The 20,861-nt window shown below is 47.2% G+C and overlaps 1 protein-coding gene across 1 annotated transcript; it reads left to right on the top strand.

The window, feature by feature from the left end:
- Positions 1-4,003: 4,003 nt before the first annotated feature.
- TCF15 (transcription factor 15) lies at positions 4,004-19,150 on the top strand. The gene is made up of 2 exons (XM_063300029.1): positions 4,004-4,493; positions 18,612-19,150. The coding sequence occupies exons 1-2, from the start codon at positions 4,011-4,013 to the stop codon at positions 18,687-18,689; spliced, it is 561 nt and encodes a 186-aa protein (XP_063156099.1). The 5' UTR covers positions 4,004-4,010; the 3' UTR covers positions 18,690-19,150.
- The last annotated feature ends 1,711 nt before the right edge of the window (positions 19,151-20,861 follow it).

A 20,861-nucleotide genomic window follows, 5' to 3' on the forward strand; every position in this document is an offset into this window, starting at 1 on the left:
TTATAAAGTAATACTTTATCCCGTATATACTCATAATCAGGATATATGGGCACTTTAAAAAAGTATTACCGTATATACTCATGGATAAGCCCATCTGTGGATAAGCTGAACCCAATTTTTGGTGCATTTTGGCACCTAAGATTCTTGGCTTATCCACAAATATACACGGTACTTGTGTTACGCATGGCTTAAATGTTGGGGAAGGGAAATCTGACATACTTCTTCAGACAAAGTCTGAAATAAAAACGTAATAAGGTTTTCAGTGGCAGTGGGCTTCTGGATAGCCTCTTCACCATGATGAAAAACCAATACAGCAGATTTCTTAATTTAACAGACCTCCTTTTGGCAGGCCTCTGATACAACAGACCAATTTTTTTGTCCAGACTGCATCATCCCCATATAATAGACTAATGCTGATTCAATCAAGAGCTTGGATTTTAAGCTGAGGTTTTACCACAAATAATATGCCATTTATGTCGGTTATGTAAAAATGGAGATGACATAAATCCGGATTTAATGGACACGCCTTTCCCCCCAAGTGAAATCACTTTACTGCATCAGTAATGAAACTGACTTTCCCCACGTGCTTGAAGAGGTCAGCTCAACTCTAAAGAGCCTCATTCTCACAACAGACTAAGTTTGAAGGGTATCAACCTTGTGGGTTTTGTTTGGCTGTTATATCCAAATCTTTGGGAGTATGTATGTATGTATGTATTTATTTTATTCACTGCCCATCTCACTCAGAGAGCAACTGAGGAGTGGGGTCTGTTAAAAACCAGTTCCGGGGGGAATGCGTTGCAGGCAAGGGATACAAGTAGGTCTCCATTAGTGCGGTTCACAAACCCCACGAAATGGTCGCATTATTTGAATTCACACTATTCAAAGGGATAGACAAGGACCAAAAGACAGCGGTGGTGATAGAGGTAGTGGCGCGAAGTGATAGCTACATCGGGAAGAAGGAGGGGGAGAGGCTGGAGAATCCCAGGGCCTGAAGGAGGAACTGGGGGGGATGTGGAACGGGAAGGCCAAAGGGGTCCCGGGGGTGCTAGGGGCACTCGGGGCTGTGACTCCCAAGCTGGGAGAGGGGATCCAACAGACCCCAGGAGCAACCTCAGAGCTCTCTGGCCAGAAGAGTGCCGTGCTCGGAGCAGCCAAGATCCTGCGCAGGACCCTCAGACTCCCAGGCCTCTGGTGGAGGAGCTGGGATTGAGGAAGACACACACCACCCACGGAGGTGAGAAGGGAAATTTTTTATATATATAAAAGGAACTGAAGAAAGGGTTTAACATTTCGTATATCAACATCTTGGGAATGCATAGATGTATTTGACGTTCTTTCGGTAAGGTGTGATTTTCACATATATAACACCTGAAAGACCTGAAAATCTATCTACAGGTAGTCCTCATTTAGCAACCACAATTAGGACCGAGTGGGCACTAAGTGTGACCACTAAGTGTGACCACTAAGCAGAGTGGTCACTAAGTGAAACTGCAACTATTTATGGTCTTACTTCAGCTTTCCCTTGCTTTACAGACCTGTGAAGATCGCAAATGCAAGGATTGGTCACAAAGTTACTTTTTCATCACCGTCGTAATTGCAAATGGTTGCTAAATGAGGCAGTTACTAAACGAGGACTACCTGTATGCAGTTGCTAGGAGTCAAAAATGACTTGATGGCACATAATAATAAACCCCCCCCCCACGTCCTTTGAAAGAAAAAAAAAAGTCTTTTCAGTAGGAATTTCAAGGAGAAGCTCATGTTCACATCAAGGCATTAAGTTTATTTATCCTTTGTCATGATAAATATCTCCCCACCCACCATTGGTCTGTTTATTTCCAAACAACACTGAATTCCTTCTGTCAGGGGTGTCTGCAAGAACGGGGTCAAAAAAATCAAGAGGACAGCCAGGACCAGCGTTCGAAGCCCCCCACCCCACGTACAAAAGGGGCGGAGTTTCAACCGCATGGTGGGGACTGTCCTCTTGACTTTTTTGACCCCTCCCTGCAGACCCCCCTGCTTTCTTTCCATACCTCATTACTCCTTGAAGCCGACCATTGGCAGCTGTGCTCATTCATTAGAACAGATCTAGCAGGTGTCTTTGTTTAAGATGTTAAGCTTGGTTAGGGATAATCTCTGGTGGAGACTACCCTAACCAAGCTGGCAAAAGAAAGCCAGCCCCTTTCTTTCGTTTCTGGTTCCAGGTCTTGCCCAAATTGGGTTAATCCAGGAACCTGGGTCAGGTGTGTCATGTGAATGCGATCAATGTATTGGGGAGAGGGGTGCATAGGAAAGATGATCTCGGCACCAGAGGCCCATTCACTTCTCTGCTGAGCGTGTGTGGTGCAGATGGCTTTTGGTCCTTGCTCTGCTCTGTTTGCCTGGTTTTCTGGCTCCAGAAAGAGATGGGGAGAGCTGATAGCACACAGCGCTTAGTCCTGGCCTTGCCTGTTGCAAAACTGGTCTGGATGAAGCCTTTACGCTCCCTTTCAAGTCCATCTTCTTGCCTCTAGGCTCAGATCAGGTAAAGGTGGTGGCGTGGCTCTGCTCCGAGCAAGCCAATCATCGCTTCCCCCTCTGCCGTTGCAGAACAGGCTGAATTGTGCTGTGCCCCCCTTGAAGCCCTGCAGCCGACGAGGGGCCCACCTGACTCAATAGCTCTTGGGCTAGTTAAGACTGCAATTTTCATTGGCCAAACCTGGCCTTATGAGAGGGATTATTCCAGTAGCAGCTAAACAGCCAAAGCTAAGCAGGATCAGTCCATGTGGTCAGTCCTGGGATGGGAGACCGCCAGGAGATCCAGGCCTGTAGGCTAGACCAGGAAGTCAAAAACAGATCCCAGGGCATGGCAAACCATTTCCATATTGTCAGGAAAAGAAGATGGACCTACCACAAAGTCACCGGAAGGTGAGCTCAGCTAGAGTAAAAGCTTTCATTAACTGTGGGACTTTTTTCAGATAATAATGTGACTGTTTCATTTTTCACACAGTATGCTAAGCCAAACCAAAAAAGACAGAAGCAGCAGCACCTTCTGGTTTAATTCAATGGGATGGTTCACGAAACCACACCAGAACAGTAGTTGCATTCAGACAACATGCTTAACCTAGTTACTGAATTAAGTAATTTTCAGGACTCACAAACTACAGTGAACCAAGCTTAGCATGTTGTGTGAATGCATATTAACAGCCAACTTACTTGGCAAAATCAGGAAACGGGTTAATTCCGTACACAGGTCAACGTGTCAAGAGTGAACACATCCACAGTCTCCTATTCGTGTGACAAAACCAAGCCATTTCCTGTGGGTGTGGTCCAGAAGGGTGACTTACATGCAATTACAGAAATAAATAGGAAGCACCGGGTCTTCCTAGATCAGTGTTTCTCAACCCCAGATACTTTAAGCTGTGTGGACTTCAACTCCCAGAATTCCCCAGAAGTTGAAGTCCACACAGCTGAAAGTTGCCAAGGTTGAGAAACATTCCGTATCGGTCTCTGGCTTTTGATGCTTCACCGAGCAGGGCGTGACACGAGTATCCGGCCTCTCGTCTGAACAGAGCAAGGCTTCGCTTCGGTCCAAGGCGAGGGGCGCGCCGCTGCTCCAGGCCGACGATCCCCGACCGGCCCTGAAAGGCTCGCTCGCTCGCTCTTGCCCTGCACGGCGCCTCGCCCGAGCGCCTGTCAAAGCGCCGCGCCGCGCCACGCGCCCGGGCCGAGCGGCCACCGCTGGCTCGGACCTCCGGCGCGGCGCTTTCAATTTCCGAGACCGGAGCAGCGCCGCCGCCTCATTGGCCAGCCGGGAGGATGCTGCGGCTCTCCATTGGCTGGCTGGGATTCTGGCCGGGCTCCGCGCTCCGCCCACGGGCTTAAATGCCGCGCGGGGCGGGGGGTTCCCACAGACGGAGCTCGCTCGCTGGCGGGCGCGGGGCGGCGTCTTCCGCGGAGGGACCCCGCCGCTTCGCCGCCTTGCGCCCCGTCCGCCTGCGGCGGCTCGGCGGCCCCCGGCGCCGGGGGCGGCCATGGCTTTCACCGTGCTGGGCCCCGTGGCCGCCCACGTGCTGTACCCGGAGCTGAGCCTGCTGTCGGAGGAGGACGAGGAGAACCGCAGCGAGAGCGACGCCTCGGACCGCTCGTTCGGCTGCTGCGAGGGCCGGCGGAAGGGCGGCCGGCCGGGCGGGCACGGGCCGGTGGTGGTGGTGAAGCAGCGGCAGGCCGCCAACGCCCGCGAGCGGGACCGGACGCAGAGCGTGAACACGGCCTTCACCGCCCTCCGCACGCTCATCCCCACCGAGCCGGTGGACCGCAAGCTCTCCAAGATCGAGACGCTGCGCCTGGCCTCCAGCTACATCTCCCACCTGGCCAACGTGCTGCTCCTGGGCGAGGGCTGCCAGGACGGGCAGCCCTGCTTCCGCGCCCTTTGCGGCGCCAAGGGCGAAGGGGGCCCGGGCGGCCCGCCGCCGCGCACCATCTGCACCTTCTGCCTCAGCAACCAGCGCAAAGGGGTGAGTGAGGGGGTGCCCTCTGTGCATGCTCTGTCCCGCGCTGCCGCCGCCGCCGCCGCCCGCTGGCTTCACCTCTTCCCGCTGCAAGTGCGGGAGGGCATCCTTCTGATGTTATCCTTTCCACCACCACAACAGCCCTGCGAGGTGGAGTGGCCTGAGAGAGGAACTGGCCCCCAGCTGCCCTCCCCAGGGAGCTGGGTGGCCTGGTGGGAGTTTGAACCTGGACCTCCCTGGCCCTAGTCCAGTACCTGGCACTTAGAGTAAGCCCCAGTTGGCCCCTGGGGTTGCCAATATGCTGGATGTTTGGGCTTCTTGCCCGTGGAGCTGACCAGTTTGAAAAATCGGAGTGGGGGGGGGGGGGCAACAAGCGGTAGGGTGCTCCCTGGGTCTAAAAGGAATGCAAATAAGGTTGCAAGGAGGAGGGGGGCAAAAAAATAAGCAAGCCCAGTCCTTGTTTGGTGTTTCCTTCCTTGGCCTTCTGACCCAGGCTTTACTTGGTTGGGCTCACCCTGAAAATGGACTAGCAGAAGTGATAATTAATGGAGAGGGAAGGGGGATTCAGGGCCATGCATATAGAAGGGCTGTTTCCTGTTGCTCAACCACAAACATGCATTTATTTATCTGAGTTTATTAGCTGCCCAACTCCAGTGCACACTGGGCAGCGTACAAAACTGGAAAAGCCATAAAAACAAAACATCGGACCAAATGGACAGCTCAAAATAAAATGGACAACAAAAATCAAACAACAATACCTCAACCCCAGCCCGCATCTACTAATTGGAGGCTAGCGGCTGGTAGTGTTCACGTGGCCTCTTTAACTAGGTTGTGGACCTAGTGTGCACATGTTCTAACTCTGATCCGTGTCATCCTTGGTGTGTTGTGCAAACCCCACAGTTTGGGGAGGTGATGGGTCAATGTGCTGTGCAACTCCAGGAAATGCTATAATTCAGTACTTAAGCAGGGCGAGCGCTGCTCATTTTCAAAGGCGGTGTTCCTTTGCCTAGGAGAAATCAAGCTTGCTTTTTTCAGCGCAATCCTCACCTCTCTCTCAACCCAGTCCCTCCCTCTGGCAACACAGGAATTAAGAAAGGGGTGCACCTCACAGACCTGGGGTCAAACTCAATTTTCTGTAATGAGCAAACAGTGAACAGCAATACTGATGGCCTTCTGAAGAATCTGAGGATTTCCTCACTGGGCATATAACCTACAGTGGGCTTGGATGACTCCCAGACACCCCAGCGTGGGATTATGGGGGTTTTCCAGAGCATCTGAAAGGCAGTAAGTTAGGAGTGGCCGCTGCAGAATGTTCACGGCACTATTGGTTTTTGCTAGATGTGTGTGTTGCTGGAACTTTGATTAGCTCCCGTTAGCAATCTGTTTTGTTTCTTAGATGCAACCTCTACCTTGCATGCCAAACATTTTAGCCCATATTACACTGACATAAATTTTGATGCAAATTCCATTCCCACATGCCAAACAGAGGAAGGGTTGGGTGGATCAGATGTGGGTGTAGAAAGAGGTACATTATATGCCAGAAAAAGTCCTTGTGCTGATGCGTGGAAAGAAAGAGAAGTGTGAAGAAAGTTTCCCTTAGAATTTTCAGTGAATGATGGCTTGTGGCCACACAACTCCACTTTTGCCAAAACAGGAGAGGGGGAAAACGTTTGGGCCTATACACTGCGGTTAACGAAAAACAGACAAACTTCTGAGTGCATTAGGGCAATGCATGGACCCATCATAACTGAAAAATGTGGCTTAGTGTGATTTGCTACTTCAGCCGTAAATTGAAACTAGTTTAATGCCCTTGGACGACAAAGACTTGCGGAGAAGACCTGTTAGCGGAAAATAATGCAAGCCATGATGATTTCCATCTGGGACACGGGATGGAGTAGAGTCTAAACCAGTTCACAGCATGAGCCGCAGTTTTGTGTCCTTGCTGAACTGGGAGGAAAAATGCCACAAGGGAAACTTGTTCGGGGGGCGGTTACCTCTTAATCAGGGGAATAATATAATGCATCTCTCAAAGGATGGGGAGGCGGGGGGGTTGGAAAAGCCAGAGCTCGAACGAGTGTGAATGTCAGATTTTCTGATCTGCTGTTCTACGTACTTCATGGAGGATGGTAAAAGTAAGTGGGAAATAAAAGGGCTGGGTCTCAGCTCCTCAGCCACCAAGACCCAGGGTTAACCGTGTGGGGCTCATGAGGAAGGAAGGTTGCTAAGCTGCTGTCTTCATTTTTTTCCCCCTTCTGGGAGTGTGATTGCAGAAAGTGGGGAAAACTTGCGAAAAAACTTGGCGAAGTAGAAACGGGTCATGTTGTAAGACTTTTCTATGCAAATGAACAGCTGGGTTATTCTCCTGCATTTTTAGGGCCATCCAGGAAAGGAATCGAGATCTCTCCTCCTCCTAAGGAGGGTGATGCTAGAATCCCTAAAAACAGTCTGCAGTTGGTTTCGGACAGACCAAGGAAAGGATGCGTCTTTGCATGGCATGTAAATGTTCTTTGAGGGGCTCCCCCACACACTGGATGTGACGGATACGAGTTGAGCTGGTAATGACCAATCGGTGCCGAAATTGAGTTTGGTTTAAGGCAGCTTCCAAGGCCCCTATCACAACCCGGGCTCTTCTGTAGTCCTCCCTCATTTTTGCGTGACAGAACTTTGCGCCAGCCTCCTTGGCTCCCTAACAGTTTAAGTGTGCCATGCGGTCACTCAGAGGAAACAAGACCCAAGAAAATGATGGTTCCCGCTCTGGTCTTGGCCAGGATGAATTCACTTGTTCAGGGTCAGATTGCAGAAGAGGTGTTAAGCTTTGGGTGACTTATTTGGGCCGTGCAGTGCTTCAGACTGGTCTGAAAAGATGCTTTAGAACAGTGCTTTTCAAACTTGGCCACTTGAAGATGTGTGCACTTCAACTCCCAGAATTCCCCAGCCAGCAAGGGCGTGAATGGCCGGCTGGGGAATTCTGGGAGTTGAAGTCCACACATCTTTAAGTGGCCAAGTTTGAAAAAAACTGCTTTAGAGCACAAACACAGCCCTCATCTCAAGCTCTTTAAAGCAGCTGTGTCTTTTTGTGCACTCTGGGGAATAAGCTGTTTTAAAGAGCTGTAGACCAGGCTGTGCTTCCACCCCATCTGCTCCAAAGCAGCCTTTTGAAACTGAATCCAAAGCATTGTAAAACTCTTAATTCCTATCCCTGTGTTAGGACTCTAGTGGATTATGTAAATTTGAGGGGAGTTGGACAGTATACTGGGCAGCAGACAAATCTTGGAGATTCCTCCCTTATGTTGCTGGGATTGGCGCTGAAGGGGCCCTGAGATTTTCAGTATAGCAACTTGAGTGTTGCATAGAGGTCTTTCTGTGTATTGTCTCCTAGTTTTGTCCCTTCGAAAACAACCTTGTGAGGTAGGTTGAGAGGGGAGAGGGTGGTTGTGTTCATGCAAGAGGCTTAATTTGGTGAGTTGCCAGCCTATGGATTACATTGGTTTAATCTATATTTATACGCCATATTTTACATAGATTCATGGCACTGTATGATTAAAACCCCATGTACTGTAATAATGAACAATGATCAGTACAACAGCCAAATCCAGGAAAACATATAAAGGCTACGTCAGACAGTAATTGAACTAATATACAGTAGACATAAATGTACATTACATAATTGTAATGTACATTTACATAAATGTAAATCAGGATTTCTCAACCTGGGCTGCTTTAAGATGTGTGGACTTCAACGCCCAGAATTCCCCAGCCAGCCTTGCTGTTGAAGTCCACACATCTTAAAGCAGCCCAGGTTGAGAAACCCTAATGTAAATAAATAAAATGGAATAGGGAAGTGATGAACAGTTGCCACCCCAAATACTCTTTTAAATTGTTCTGTTTTCAAGGACTTCCTGGGGCTCTAGAGCACAGGTACCATCCGGATCATCGGTGGAAGGCTGTTCTAAAGGGTGGGGTGCATGTGTTAACCTTGGTTTGTCTGTTTTGCCAATTGTGTATGCATAAAATAAACAATCTTTAAACAGAAATAGAAAAGAACCCAAAACAATCTAAAAATACAAACTAAGAAAAAGGAGAAAAAGTCTACATTTTATACTCATCAATAGTCACTGGTTTAAATACAGTGAATGATCAATACAGTGAATCAATCAATGAATACAGTGGTATGATCAATACAACATATTGTAATATATCACAGTCTCTGCCGTGGTAACCCATATTACTGCAGCCTTTGATTAGTAGACAATATTGCCTTTTCCAAAACAGATCACACATTTTAACAACCATGGAGTAATATCAAATTTCTACTTTCTCAATATATTCTTTTAACCGCCCCCCAATGCGCAATACAACCATAATACCTGACAGTCAAATCCCAAAACTTTTCTTTCTTACGGCTTAATCTGGCGGGTACACCCAGCCCCTTTGATGCATACGTGATTCAATGCCCTGTGCCAATTGTGAAAAACGAGTTAATCCGACCACCTGGTTAAAGGTGGGGAAGTAGAGGCATTAACCTGGTTCACCCAAGTACATGTCAAACCAGCTCTAGACTTTGCCAAGTTAATTTTTTCCAGTGGGAACATTTTGAATAGTTCACCCATTTCCCAGAAAGACTCACAAATTTGGGATGGAAGGACTTGCACCAATAAATGAGAATTCATTCCATTGTCCTCCAGCAATGCTGGACTCCAACCCCTTTTGTCCTGTAGGGAGAAGCCTGGGGCTGATGGGAGTTGTAATCCAGGCCATTGGGTTCAGGAAATGGGCTTTGATCTCAGGTTTTGAGGACAGGAATTTGCCACCTTCCCTTTCTGCTCTCTCGTAATCTGAAATCTTTCAAGCCATTTTGGGAAGAGCCTGGTGAAGACCAGGTTGTTCTGCTGCTGTAAACCTGGTTAAATTAGTTGGTTTAACACAGATGCCTCCCTGAATCTAATGCAGATTCTAAATCTAACCTAAAGAATCATCTGTAGGACATTTTTCCCCCATACCGTGGAGATAGTATCAGCCAGATGGAAAGCTAAAAATGAGATCAGATCAGGAGCTGAAACAGCATTTGGCTGCATTCACACAACACTTACAACCTAGGTACTGAATTAGCCTGTTTTCTGACTTTCTGCAGTACATTTTTGGGTGATACAGGGTTAGCCCAAGAGGCTAAACCACCCAAAGAAACCAAGGTTATCAATAACTAAGGTTAACATATGCAACTGCATTTATTAGGGTGTTTCCTGGCTGGATTAAAACTGTGATGTGAAATGCAACCACTCTGGTTTGGAAGGAAACTAACTTCCTGGCCCCAGAAGGCCGTGACCGTTTGCTCAATAGTGTGTCTCGCTGGTGGGGTATGTGAAGGCTGAAAGAGAAAGCGACGTTGTGCTCGCTGCTGTAAAGGCAAATGTCAGAATTTGCCTCTGTATATCCAGAATTGTCATTTGAATAAAAATGCAGCCCTTTTTCTCCCTCATCCTACCCTTTGCTGGAAGCCTAGATTCACTGTAGTTTCTTGGTCTGTCCCTGCTGGCCAGGCTTTAGAATCTAGAGGTTGGAAGGAACCTTGGAGATCATCTAGTCCAACCCCACACCTGGTACCGGAGTCCACAACTGATGGGCAGCGTCAAGGCTCTTCTGCTCTCCCATCTTAGGGGTTGCTCTGACTGCCAGACTAGGGCAGGAAAGCCCATTAAAAAAGGGACATGCACTACCCCATGCAAATTTTTTCTTCAGAATGGCTGGATGGGGGAAAGGGGTCTAAATTTGCCACCTGCCCCATCTTCTGTACATGCTCTAATCCTCTTAATTGCCTCCCTCTTAAACACATGCCTGTTTGGTGGTGTTGAAAGCCTGCAGAAACTCAGGTCATCCTGGATAAAGGGAATGATTCCTGCATCAAATTATTTTAAGGGATTTTTATGGGGTTTTAGAGCATTATTTCTCAACCTTAGGGACTTTAAGGTGATTTTAAGCGTGCTGGCTGGGGAATTCTGGGAGTTGAGGTCCACGCATCTTCAAGCGGCCAAGGTTGAGAAACACTGCTTTAACCACTATTCACCTTGGCTGTCAAACATTTCTGCCAGGTTTCAGACCAGCAGCATTTTATATGCTGGTCAAGGGTTGCAAACACTGTGTTATTGCAGAAGTGTCTTGGGACTAAAATTAGTGGAAGCAAACTCCATGACCTCATGCCTCTACTTTTCATTTGCTGCTTAGTTGGAAGCCTCCAGACAGGGAGGGTAATAGGGTTGGTCCCATTTGGCAGGTGGTTAAAGTGAGGCCTCTGGAGATCTTTCTCTTGGTACTTAATCGCCCTTCCTAACATGACATTTGTTTCAATATGTGCCCAAGTTAGAACAGGTTAATCCACAGGTCTTATTTGTGGATTAAATCTATGTGGTCGCTGAGAGTCCATGCTGACTTGATGGCACCCATTCAGTAAATACATGTGGAGTCCAGGTCTTGGGGAAAATTCTCGTGAATGTCTAGAAGATCCCTGCTTTTTTCGAAATCCAAGAGGGGAAGATTCCTGGAAACCCACTGGCTATTTTCACGCAATCTACCTGGTTACTGAATTAACCCATTATCTGGATCCAGACAGTTCATTCAAACACCAACCAACCAATGAATGGATTTTACAATGGAGTTACAAAAAACTAACAAGGATTAACCCTAACCACATTTAACGTGGAAACACAGTTCCTAGGTTTCTTACTGAACTGATCAAGTATGATGGTTGAGTTCAACCTCAAATCTGTGCATACAGTTCAGATAAACCATTTCACCCCTGTCTTAATTCATCCTTTCCAGATTTGGCATAAACTTTGAACAGAAAACTTGCATCTTTCTATACCTGGGTTATTGGACAGAATATATGCTATGAAACTGGTTTTGAGCAGGATCGGGTTCTCTCTAACCCTGAGCACCAATTAAATTCAGTTACTAATTGAAATTTTTTCCCTTGTTCAGGTCACTGGTCCTCCCTGGGAACTGAGGTGGTTTTCTTTTTTTAAATATATTTTATATTTTGTGGAGGGGGGTGGGTCAATGAAAGGGACCCATCATTGCATACTTTTATTCATACTTTTCATGAAAAAAGTTGCAGGTTAAATGTTGAGTCCTTTCAGGTTAGGAAATATCTACAGCAGCGAAATGGGGAAGGGGCACTGTGGCAGAGGGGAATTCATATGGGGCACTTGCAATTTTACACATTTAGGTCTGTCTGTGCTAATTGTAACACGGGCCATTCCTCCTGATTGGATGTCTCATTTAATAAAAAAAATGCAGCCTCAGGGAATTTCAAATCTGAAACCGAAGTCCTTAGCACTTTTCCCATTGTGATGAAGAGCTACAGCCAAATGTTTAATTTAAGAAGGCTCAGATAACCAATTAAATTCTGAAGCAGTAGTAAAATAGTGCAGTGGAGTTCAAGATTGCTGTGGCTTTCTGCCCTCTAGAAAGCAAAAGCTGATTTTTAACCTGGAAAGGTACGTGGCTGTTGTTAAAACAAACAAAATGAAGATGATATAAACAAATAAATGAAATGGAAAATTGCAGTTGTTATTGGAAAGTAGCCTTGATGACATAAAGAGTTGTTGGGAGTCGGGAGGCATATAAATTTAATAAATTATTATTATTATTATTCCATGTAGATCAACAAAGCATCTTGTGGGGATCTGCAGCATTCATTGCAATATGTTGCTCTTGGAGTGAGATGGGCGGTGACTAAATTCTAAATATAAATAAACAAATATGCACTTTGGGACAATAAATTGTCATTATCTGAGATGCTACAAGGTAGTTGATTGTTTTCCTGCAACAGGCCAACACAATTTCTGTGATGCCGTAAAATACAGTTAGGGCCGTGTGTGTCCTAACAGTCAGGAACCACGCTGAGACGAGGAATAAGTCTCTAGTGTTTTATTACTGCTACGTTAGACAGAAAATCCTACCCAACTGAAGAAGCGTGAGAAAACCCAGACAGATAAACCCCAAGAGTCAGGGCAGGTCTGTTCTGTGTCTCTTTGAATGACTGCTCAACTCCTCACTATTACGCATGCATTTTCCCCCCTGGATAGGGGCCCCCTCCTCACCATCAGTGCTCATGACAGTGTGTTGTTTCGGGTTTGGTTCTGAAAAGGATGTAGAACCTGCCCCCGACTATTTAAAGCAGCCCCATCTTCTCCCAGGATCTTACACAAAAGTATTGCGCAATCCCAGGAGAAGACAGGGCAGCTTTAAAGAGTCACACCGAAGGGGTACTTTTGCACCTTTTTGGAAACAAATCCAAAGCTGGGCCCAAGCCCTAATCACACTGAAACAGTTCCTTGCATCTGGCCAGCTGGAATTCTTTCTCTTTTTTAAAATAAGTTTTGTTGAGAATTTTTCCATAAGTAAAAAAATCTAAAGAAAAATAATAGGGGAAGGAAGGAAGGGGAAGGGATGGGGAAGGAAGGGGAAGGGATGAGGAAGGAAGGGGTAGGGGAAGGGATGGGGAAGGAAGGAAGGAAGTTCTGACCTTGTTTTCAACAGGAATAAACAAACTGATTATGAACCTTCCTCCCTCTCTGGTATTACAGAAATCCCTTCAGCCCCTCATTTCATCCTTTTTCAATCATGAAATCCATAAACCATCATTTCACTGTTTTCTACTTTCAGCAAAAAGTCCATAAAAGATTTCCAGCCTTTTAAAAAAAGTGCTTTACTTACTGTTTTGTCCCTGACTAGCAGCTCAATCTTGCCGTTTCTGCCTATTCTGACATCTTCACAATCCATTCCTCCCCGCCAGCTGGATTTCTGAATGGATCCCGTTCTTAACTGTCGTTCTTCCTTTATTGGTGAACTGTGACGTGAAGCCCGAGATCCTGAGCAAGGTGTTCTTGACCCAGGGCTGGAGAAATGGTTTGTGTGGCGTGCCTCCAAATGGAACCGTGGCTTCCTGAAACGTTAAGCTGCAGACCTAGAGAAAAAGACACCGGCGGGGGGGAGCGTGGCTGCACATTTTCGGGGTGGAATGCTGGTGCTGGACCGTGATTCCTCAGGTGCATTTGCAGCTGTTGCGCACTGTGAGAAATGAAGTGTTGCATCTCGTTCACCAAATGTTAGGCAGAAAGGCTTGTCTTCAATCAGGAGAAAAAGTGCCATTGACTTTTAAGAAGAAAAAGCCCTCCATGCTCTGAATTGCAGGATCGGTCTGTTTGCAGGTGCCTGCTGTGATCATGGGAACCCTGGATCAGGGGTGAGAAAAGGGCTGGATAGGATCCTCTTCCCCCAGGCCATGTTAGACTGGCTAAGGCAGGGTTTTTCAAACTGGGCCCCTTGAAGATGTGTGGACTCCTCCCTAGGAAGCAGGCAATGGCCAACCACTTCTGACAAACCTGGCCAAGAAGACTGCAGGGACTTGTCCAGGCAGTCTCCGAGAATTGGACACGATCAAACGGATTAAGATTTGTTTATTAATTTGCAAGACTTAAATGCCATTCTGATTGAAACCAACTTTGAATGGCTCGCTTACGCTATTTATGTAAACAGGGTTTGAAAAGTACAGAATCTAAACCAGAAAGAGCAATGTGGTATACGATACCATGCCAGAGAGAATAAAACTCTACATCCATTAAAGTCCTGATTATGGGAGGGAGCAATGTTCCCAACCCCGAGACGTGTTGAAAAAACAAGTTTTAACTGGCCTTTTTAAAAGCTAGCAGGGCAGGGTCTGTCCAGATCCCAGGGGGGAGCAACTGAACACGCACCCCCCCAAGGCCTCTGAAGATGGCAGTCTCTGAGCAAAGGGATCAAGCGAGTCCCTTGTAACAGATCTTCTTGGATGGGCAGAATCAGTTAGGAGAAAGCGATGCTGGAGATCTCCCAGCCCTGCGCCATAAAGGGCTTTCAGTGTGGCAATGCTTTGGACCTTTGCAGTTTTTCTGTAGCTGCACAACCATATCTTTAATGGAACATCTTTAGTGCAATATTTTTATTTTGCTCCAGTATTTCAGCAGCGCCGTCCAGCAGGGGCTTGGACAGCTGCGGCAAAAGGCTGGAGACCTGCTGGTGGAGATCCGTGGTGGAACTGAGACAAAATTGAGGCTTTAGTTTCCTCCAAAGGGACTTGGTATTCTTCTACAGGGAGGAAACTTTTGGCTAAGTGCAGAGTTCCATAGAAATGATAGGCTTAGCTGTTTGCAGTGGTGTTTTGTCAGCTGGGCTCGATTGAAATCCTTGTGGGACAAGGGATGTGGCTTTTTAAATAACAATCCCCCCCCCCCCCCATGATAAGCAATTGGACAAGGACCTCAGCACAGGAGTCTGCTGGGATTCCAGCCTGTTCTGGATTCCGATGACATCACAACCTTTGCTGTGGCAATTTTTGATGAGATCATCAGCTGGACCCAGGAAGAGATGGAGGAAAGGCTGGGCCCTGATTTTTTGGCTTCTCTTCGACCTCAAGCCCTTCCTAGAGTTCAGAGCTCAGAGCCACTAAGATGCAGGCATGTGCATGCACACACAACCCATATAGGCTTATGTGCTGCACTATAGTTGAAGCAGGCATGCAACTGCTTATGAAGATTCAGCACCTTTTGTGCATGAAGAAGTCTTCCAACCTACTCCCAGGTGTTGCCTAACCGGGAAAGAGCCCTACTTAGGATACAGGCTGGTCACACTAGCTGAGGATTCTGGGTGTTGTAGTTCCAACCCATCCAGATGACCTTAGCGGTGGAGACGGAGAAGACAATAGAGAGCGGAAAAGAAGTTTGTCCCTCCTAACTGGCTCCTTTGGGCACTGTCTGTGTTTGGAATCCCATAATAGTCCTGTTACAAGGAGCTTGAAGGAAATGTCTCTAGTAGGTGTGAACTGATGGGACATCTGGGTCTTCACAAAACACTACATCTGGATTAAGGAAACCCCATTACTTGGTTCATATAGGGCAACGCTTCAGACCATCCTATGGCTTGGTGGACACAACAGATTGCATTCAGAATGGGCCAGCCCCACTTTAGCTGAGTCTAGGTGCCATGTTGGGAAAGGTGGAAGGAAAGAGGAGGACGACCAGCAGCAAGATGTATGGACTCAGTTACAGGGGTGATGGGGACACTGTTGGAAGGCCTGAAGGACCAGGTTGGGGTTGGAAAATCGATGTGGTCGCTAAGAGTTGACACTGACTTGAAGGCAGATAATCAGTCAATCAATATGAAGACCCAGCTTCTTTGAGAAGTCTATAATGTTGGGAAAGGTGGAAGGAAAGAGAAGAGGAAAACCAGGAGCAAGATGGATGGACTAAGTTCTAGTGGTGATGGGGGCACTGTTGGAAGACCTGAAGGTCCATGTTAGGGACAGATTGCCATGGAGAAAATCAATCTACGTGGGCAGTAAGAGTCGACAACGACTTGATGGCCCGTAATCAAAATCAGGTGTCATGTGAACCCAGATGGTGCCTTTACCATAGTTCCTTAGGGTGTTTCCATCCAGGTGGGCTGAAAAGGTTTCTGTTGCCCTATTTCACTTCTGGAAAAGAAAGTGGTAAAAGACAACAGCCAAGGGAGTTGGCAGTGTGCACAAGTTCACGCTGCCAGCCGTGGGGTAATGCTTCTTCAAGCCCAAAGTGAGGGCTGAAGGAGAATGTAGTAGACCGAGGGCTATGAAATCCAGGCTGCAGAAATCCAGGCTGTTACCATAGATGGTAGCAGACCAGCTGGTTACTGCCATCTTTGGACACTGGGAGCTTTGCCCCCCGAATTAGGGAGCTGTTGGTACAGTATGCCAAGGACTACAGAACTGGGAAGGCCACTGGGGAAGGAAGCCAGAACGTGTGAAGCTGTTGCCTGTCTTTGACAGCTGTTTCATTTGTGCTGCAGTTAATGTCAGACGGGCTGGATCAAAACTAATTGGGTACATTCGCACGATACACTTAACCAAATCACATAGACTTGCTAGTTGTGTGACACAATATGGCTAAGTTGGTTAGTTAACCTTGCTTGGCCAGGATTTTTTATGACTTAGCATATGGTGCAAACCAAGCCTGTTTAGGTAGTTTATGGTTCAGTGTATTGCGTGAACCCAGGCATACGTTCAATAGTTAGGTTAAGCATGTTGTGTGAATACAGCCTATTAATTGCATGTGACAGGTTGCATTAATATCATTGGGATTTCTTACAGATAAATTGTCCTGTGCATGTCAGTTGGTTCTTGGTTTTCTATTGTGGTTTTGCCCAAACCCAAGGAAATGAAATACATTGGTATTTATGGGGAAGAAGCTTGGGTTCATATCTTCATCAACGGCAAAAGCCATGAGTGATCTGGAACTGGTCAGTCTTTCCCAGGTCAAGGGGTGCCATTTTGGGTTTACAGAATCCAGGGCTTGTAACCAAGATGAAGTCACGACTCCCTCAGGTTGAGCTTCGCCGTGGTAAAGGCCACATCTGCGTTGAGGGACGTATCTGTGGTGTAGACTTCCTTGGTCATCCCCCATCTGAGTACTAACCAGGTTTGACCCCACTTGGCTTTTGGAGATCCACCAACATTATCTAGCCACTGACCAAGTGTTGTCTGGAAATCGAAAATGATGGCTTTCTTGGGCTTGGACAAGAAGTTGGACGGCCGAGGCATCTGAAGGCTACGCTGGTGCCTACGTGATTGACAAGTGGACTTTTGGCTTAGCTGGTCATGAGAACATAGTTATTAATTGGCCTTTTTTTAAAAAAAAACCCACCCTCTTTTTTCCCTTTCCTCTCCTTTACCAGGAGTCTCCCACGCTGGAAAAAACCTGTTGGCTACAAGCTACAGTTTCCAAGCATTAATTCCTTATATACCCAATTCCTTCCTTCCTGGCCAGAGAAAATGAAATGGTGGTGTATGTGTTAAAGCCCAAACCACCTAAACTGGATTACCTGTATTCACACACCACATTGAAACATAAAGTAGTTGCGTGCAGTTTAATCTTACGCATTCAGACCAGTTGGTATGTTGATGGTCATGTGAACCCAGGAAATAAGTTAATTCAATAATTAAGCATGTTAACTATTGAATTAAACAGAATAAGCATGTTTTCTGAACGCAGCCTGAGTTACGCTGGCTTTGCCTCCAAGCACTGGGGGATTCTGGGAGTTGAAGTCCACACATCTTAAAGTTGCTGAGGTTGAGAAACTGCTGTAGACCATCGTTTGGTTAATTGTAGGATCATGCGATGGAGCACATTTAAGTTACAGAGACTGAATAATTGAGAAGCTACATTGCTTGGACAGAACTAAGCGGCTGAATTTGTTCCTTACGTTGAGATGTGATGTGCTTTAACAATGATTTGGCTAAGCCACTGTGGCTTGGGTTCACACATTACATGAACTTTCTTTTGCTGGATCCGCTTCACACACTGTCACAAACAGGCAAAGCACGTAGGATTTAGGGCAATGTGTGAACTCAATCCCTGCACACTAGGGAGTGGCAAAATTTTCCATCTCAGGGAGACGCTTGGATATTATAAGCATTCCTTGCCAAAATCTTTGGACCGGATGGGCTGGGTTTATACTCAGCTCAAAGGATGGGAAGTTTCTGGTTCATCATGTTGTGGGAACCCAGGCCATCGCATTTATTCAGAAGACACTTTATTTGGGGAGGCGCAATAAATCTTGCAAATTTAGGAATTCTGTTTTGTTAATCGAGGCTTAAGATGCTGCATGAGTTCACTCATTTTTTTTCTTATAGAAAAATAATGGTTGCTTTCCCCCTTCCTACCCACCTGGACCCAGGATAGCAGATGAGGGTTAGCCAAGCCTCCACCAGGCCATTTTCCTCCCCAAATTCTCCCCATCCCTGATGGGTATATGCCCTCAAAATAGCTAAGGTAAAGTTTCCGTGACGTTCCACTCACTCCTGGGGGTTTTAGTGGATTTGTTGCTATGCAAGTGGTTTCCCCTTGTCTTCTGGGAAGGGTTTTCAATTTCCTAGTCTAGCCCACCACCCTGAGATTTCCTAGTGGTCTCCCATCCAGACATAGACCCTCCCTTGTTGAGATTTATTCAGCAGTAGGACAGTTGTAGCACCTCCTGCGTGGAGCCACAAGGACAGCATTGATATGCGTGGCAGGCTTACGGAAGAGGCCACTAAATGTTTTCTCCCCTTCTTTGTAGGGCAGCCGGAGGGAGCTCGGTGGGAGCAGTTGCTTGAAGGCAAGAGGGGGGAACCATGTGAAGATGCTGCGGAGGTGAGCTGAGGGCAGCTCTCTGTCTAAGAAGGCAGCCAGAGGAGGATCCATGCCTTGGACAACTGAATTTTGTCTTCCTGGCTGGGGCAGTTGTGGGTAATGGAACCAGATGCTGACAGGTAGGGAGCCCCGCCTACCAAGGGGGGCTCGGCTGTCTGGACTCGGAGGAGGCAGAGCAGGCTGGAAGCCGCCCCTGCGTTGGACTGCAACGAGGAATCAGGGTTGCAACGGAGGGACTACGCAGCCCTGCCACAGACTTCGGGTGAGCCTCCGAGAGACCTCCGCCTGTCCCGGGGAGCGTGGCCGGAGCAGGAGGACCGAGCCGGCCTGGGGGACGGGAGGCGTGCCAGTGCTGTTGGCTTGGATCTCCAGCCTCTCTTCGAAAGGACGGTCTTGAAACCGAGCTCCAGATGTTAGCTCTGCAACTTCCAACTTTCTCTGAAGCAGTTCCCCGAATCCCCAGCTGCTGGCCTGGAACGGGGGTCTGGAGGAGGAGAGCTGAGTGAGCCTGCGGGAGCAGAAAACCAGGAGTTTGGTTGCAGTTTCCGACGGACACGTTCTCTTCAAAGGCAGCAGCTTCCGTGAGCCCGCGAAAGCTGCTGCCTCTGAAGAGAACGTGTGAGTCGGGAACGTCCGGCCAGATTCCTTCTGGTGGTTTGGATCTGAAGGCCGGCGAAAGGCGAAGGGGAGGTGGGAAAGAGGGCTGGGCTGGCAGACTGAACTCTATTGCCAATCTATGAGGTCACCATTGTAATGTTATTTCCTTATTCAGCGGGCTTAAAAATAAAGATTTTTTTTCCCCCTCATCCCTGAGTGACTCTTTATCATTTCCCCTTGTTTGTGCTCAGTCCTCCTCCAGCAGGACAATGCAACCCCACGTCCTTACATGGAGAAACGCTCCAGGGGGGTAAGAGGGTAGGCTGGCCTGCTATTTCTAGGAGAAAGAGGGTGCAAACAGATGGCTGTTTTTATGTCGTCTTTGTTAATAGAGGAATAGCTCTGAAAACCAGCTTAGGCACTTAGCCCCTCTTGTCTAGGTCAGTGTTTTTCAAAGTTTTGCTGGCTGGGGAATTCTGGGAGTTGAAGTCCACACATCTTAAAGTTGCCAGGTTTGAAAAAAGTTGGTCTAGGAAATGGCTCTTGCGTACAGGTAGTCCTCGCTTAATGACCACAATTGGGACTGGAATTTTGGTTGCTAAGTGAAGTGGTCATTAAGGAAATCCGACCCAATTTTACGACCTTTATTTTTTAATGCGGCCATTAAGCGAATCACCATGGCCGTTAAGTGAACCATGTGGTTGTCAAGTGAATCACGTGGTTCCCTTTGATTTTGCTTGCCAGAAGCCAGCTGGGAAGGTCGAAAATGGTGATCACGTGACCACAGGATGCTGTGACAGTCATAAATGCAAACTGGTTGCCTAGTGCCCAAATTGTGATCACATGACCGCGGGGATGCTGCAATGTATTATTGTAAGCCGCCCAGAGTCCCCCAATGGGAGGAGATGGGCGGGGACAAATTAGATAGATAGATAAATAAATAAAAATGGTCTTAAGTGTGAGCACCAGTTGTAAGTCAGTTTTTTCAGCACTGTCGTAAGTCTGAACTGTCACTAAGCGAATGGTCATTACGTGAGGACTACCTGTATTTCCATCAAGGTCATCTCCCTCTACAGATGGGATGGTTTATGATACAGTGCATTGTGCAAATCCAGATCCTGGGTTTATTCATGAATGCAGTGAAGCCATAATATTTGACCTGTGGAATATGGTGATCCAAGTGGTGCTGATGTCTGTCCACGCTGGCATCTTTAAAAGGGGCCTTAGAAAAATGATGGTGGATCTGATCAGCTGGGTCACCAAACTGTAGTACCTTCTGGTTGAAGGGAGTTTAGACCAGTGAAGTCCACATTTTGGGGTAATTTGAGAACATGGTCCTCTGGCCTCTGTTCCTTCCTTGTGCGCTTTCCAGCAATATTTTCTTGGCCTCAGTGCTAACATTTTTGTCTCTGTAACTGCTGATCTGAATCGCTTTAAAAATACAAATTGGGTTTTCTGGCAGGCTGAGAAAATACACTGTACCTGAGACTCTTCCACGCTGTCGTCCTGATTTTATTGTGTTACCCTTATTGCTGGTGCCAAAGCCTGCTTTCTGGTGGCCTAGATACCGCATTTCAGC

This window comes from Candoia aspera, chromosome 3 (genome assembly GCF_035149785.1).
Source record: "Candoia aspera isolate rCanAsp1 chromosome 3, rCanAsp1.hap2, whole genome shotgun sequence".
Classification (NCBI taxonomy): Eukaryota; Metazoa; Chordata; class Lepidosauria; order Squamata; family Boidae; genus Candoia; species Candoia aspera.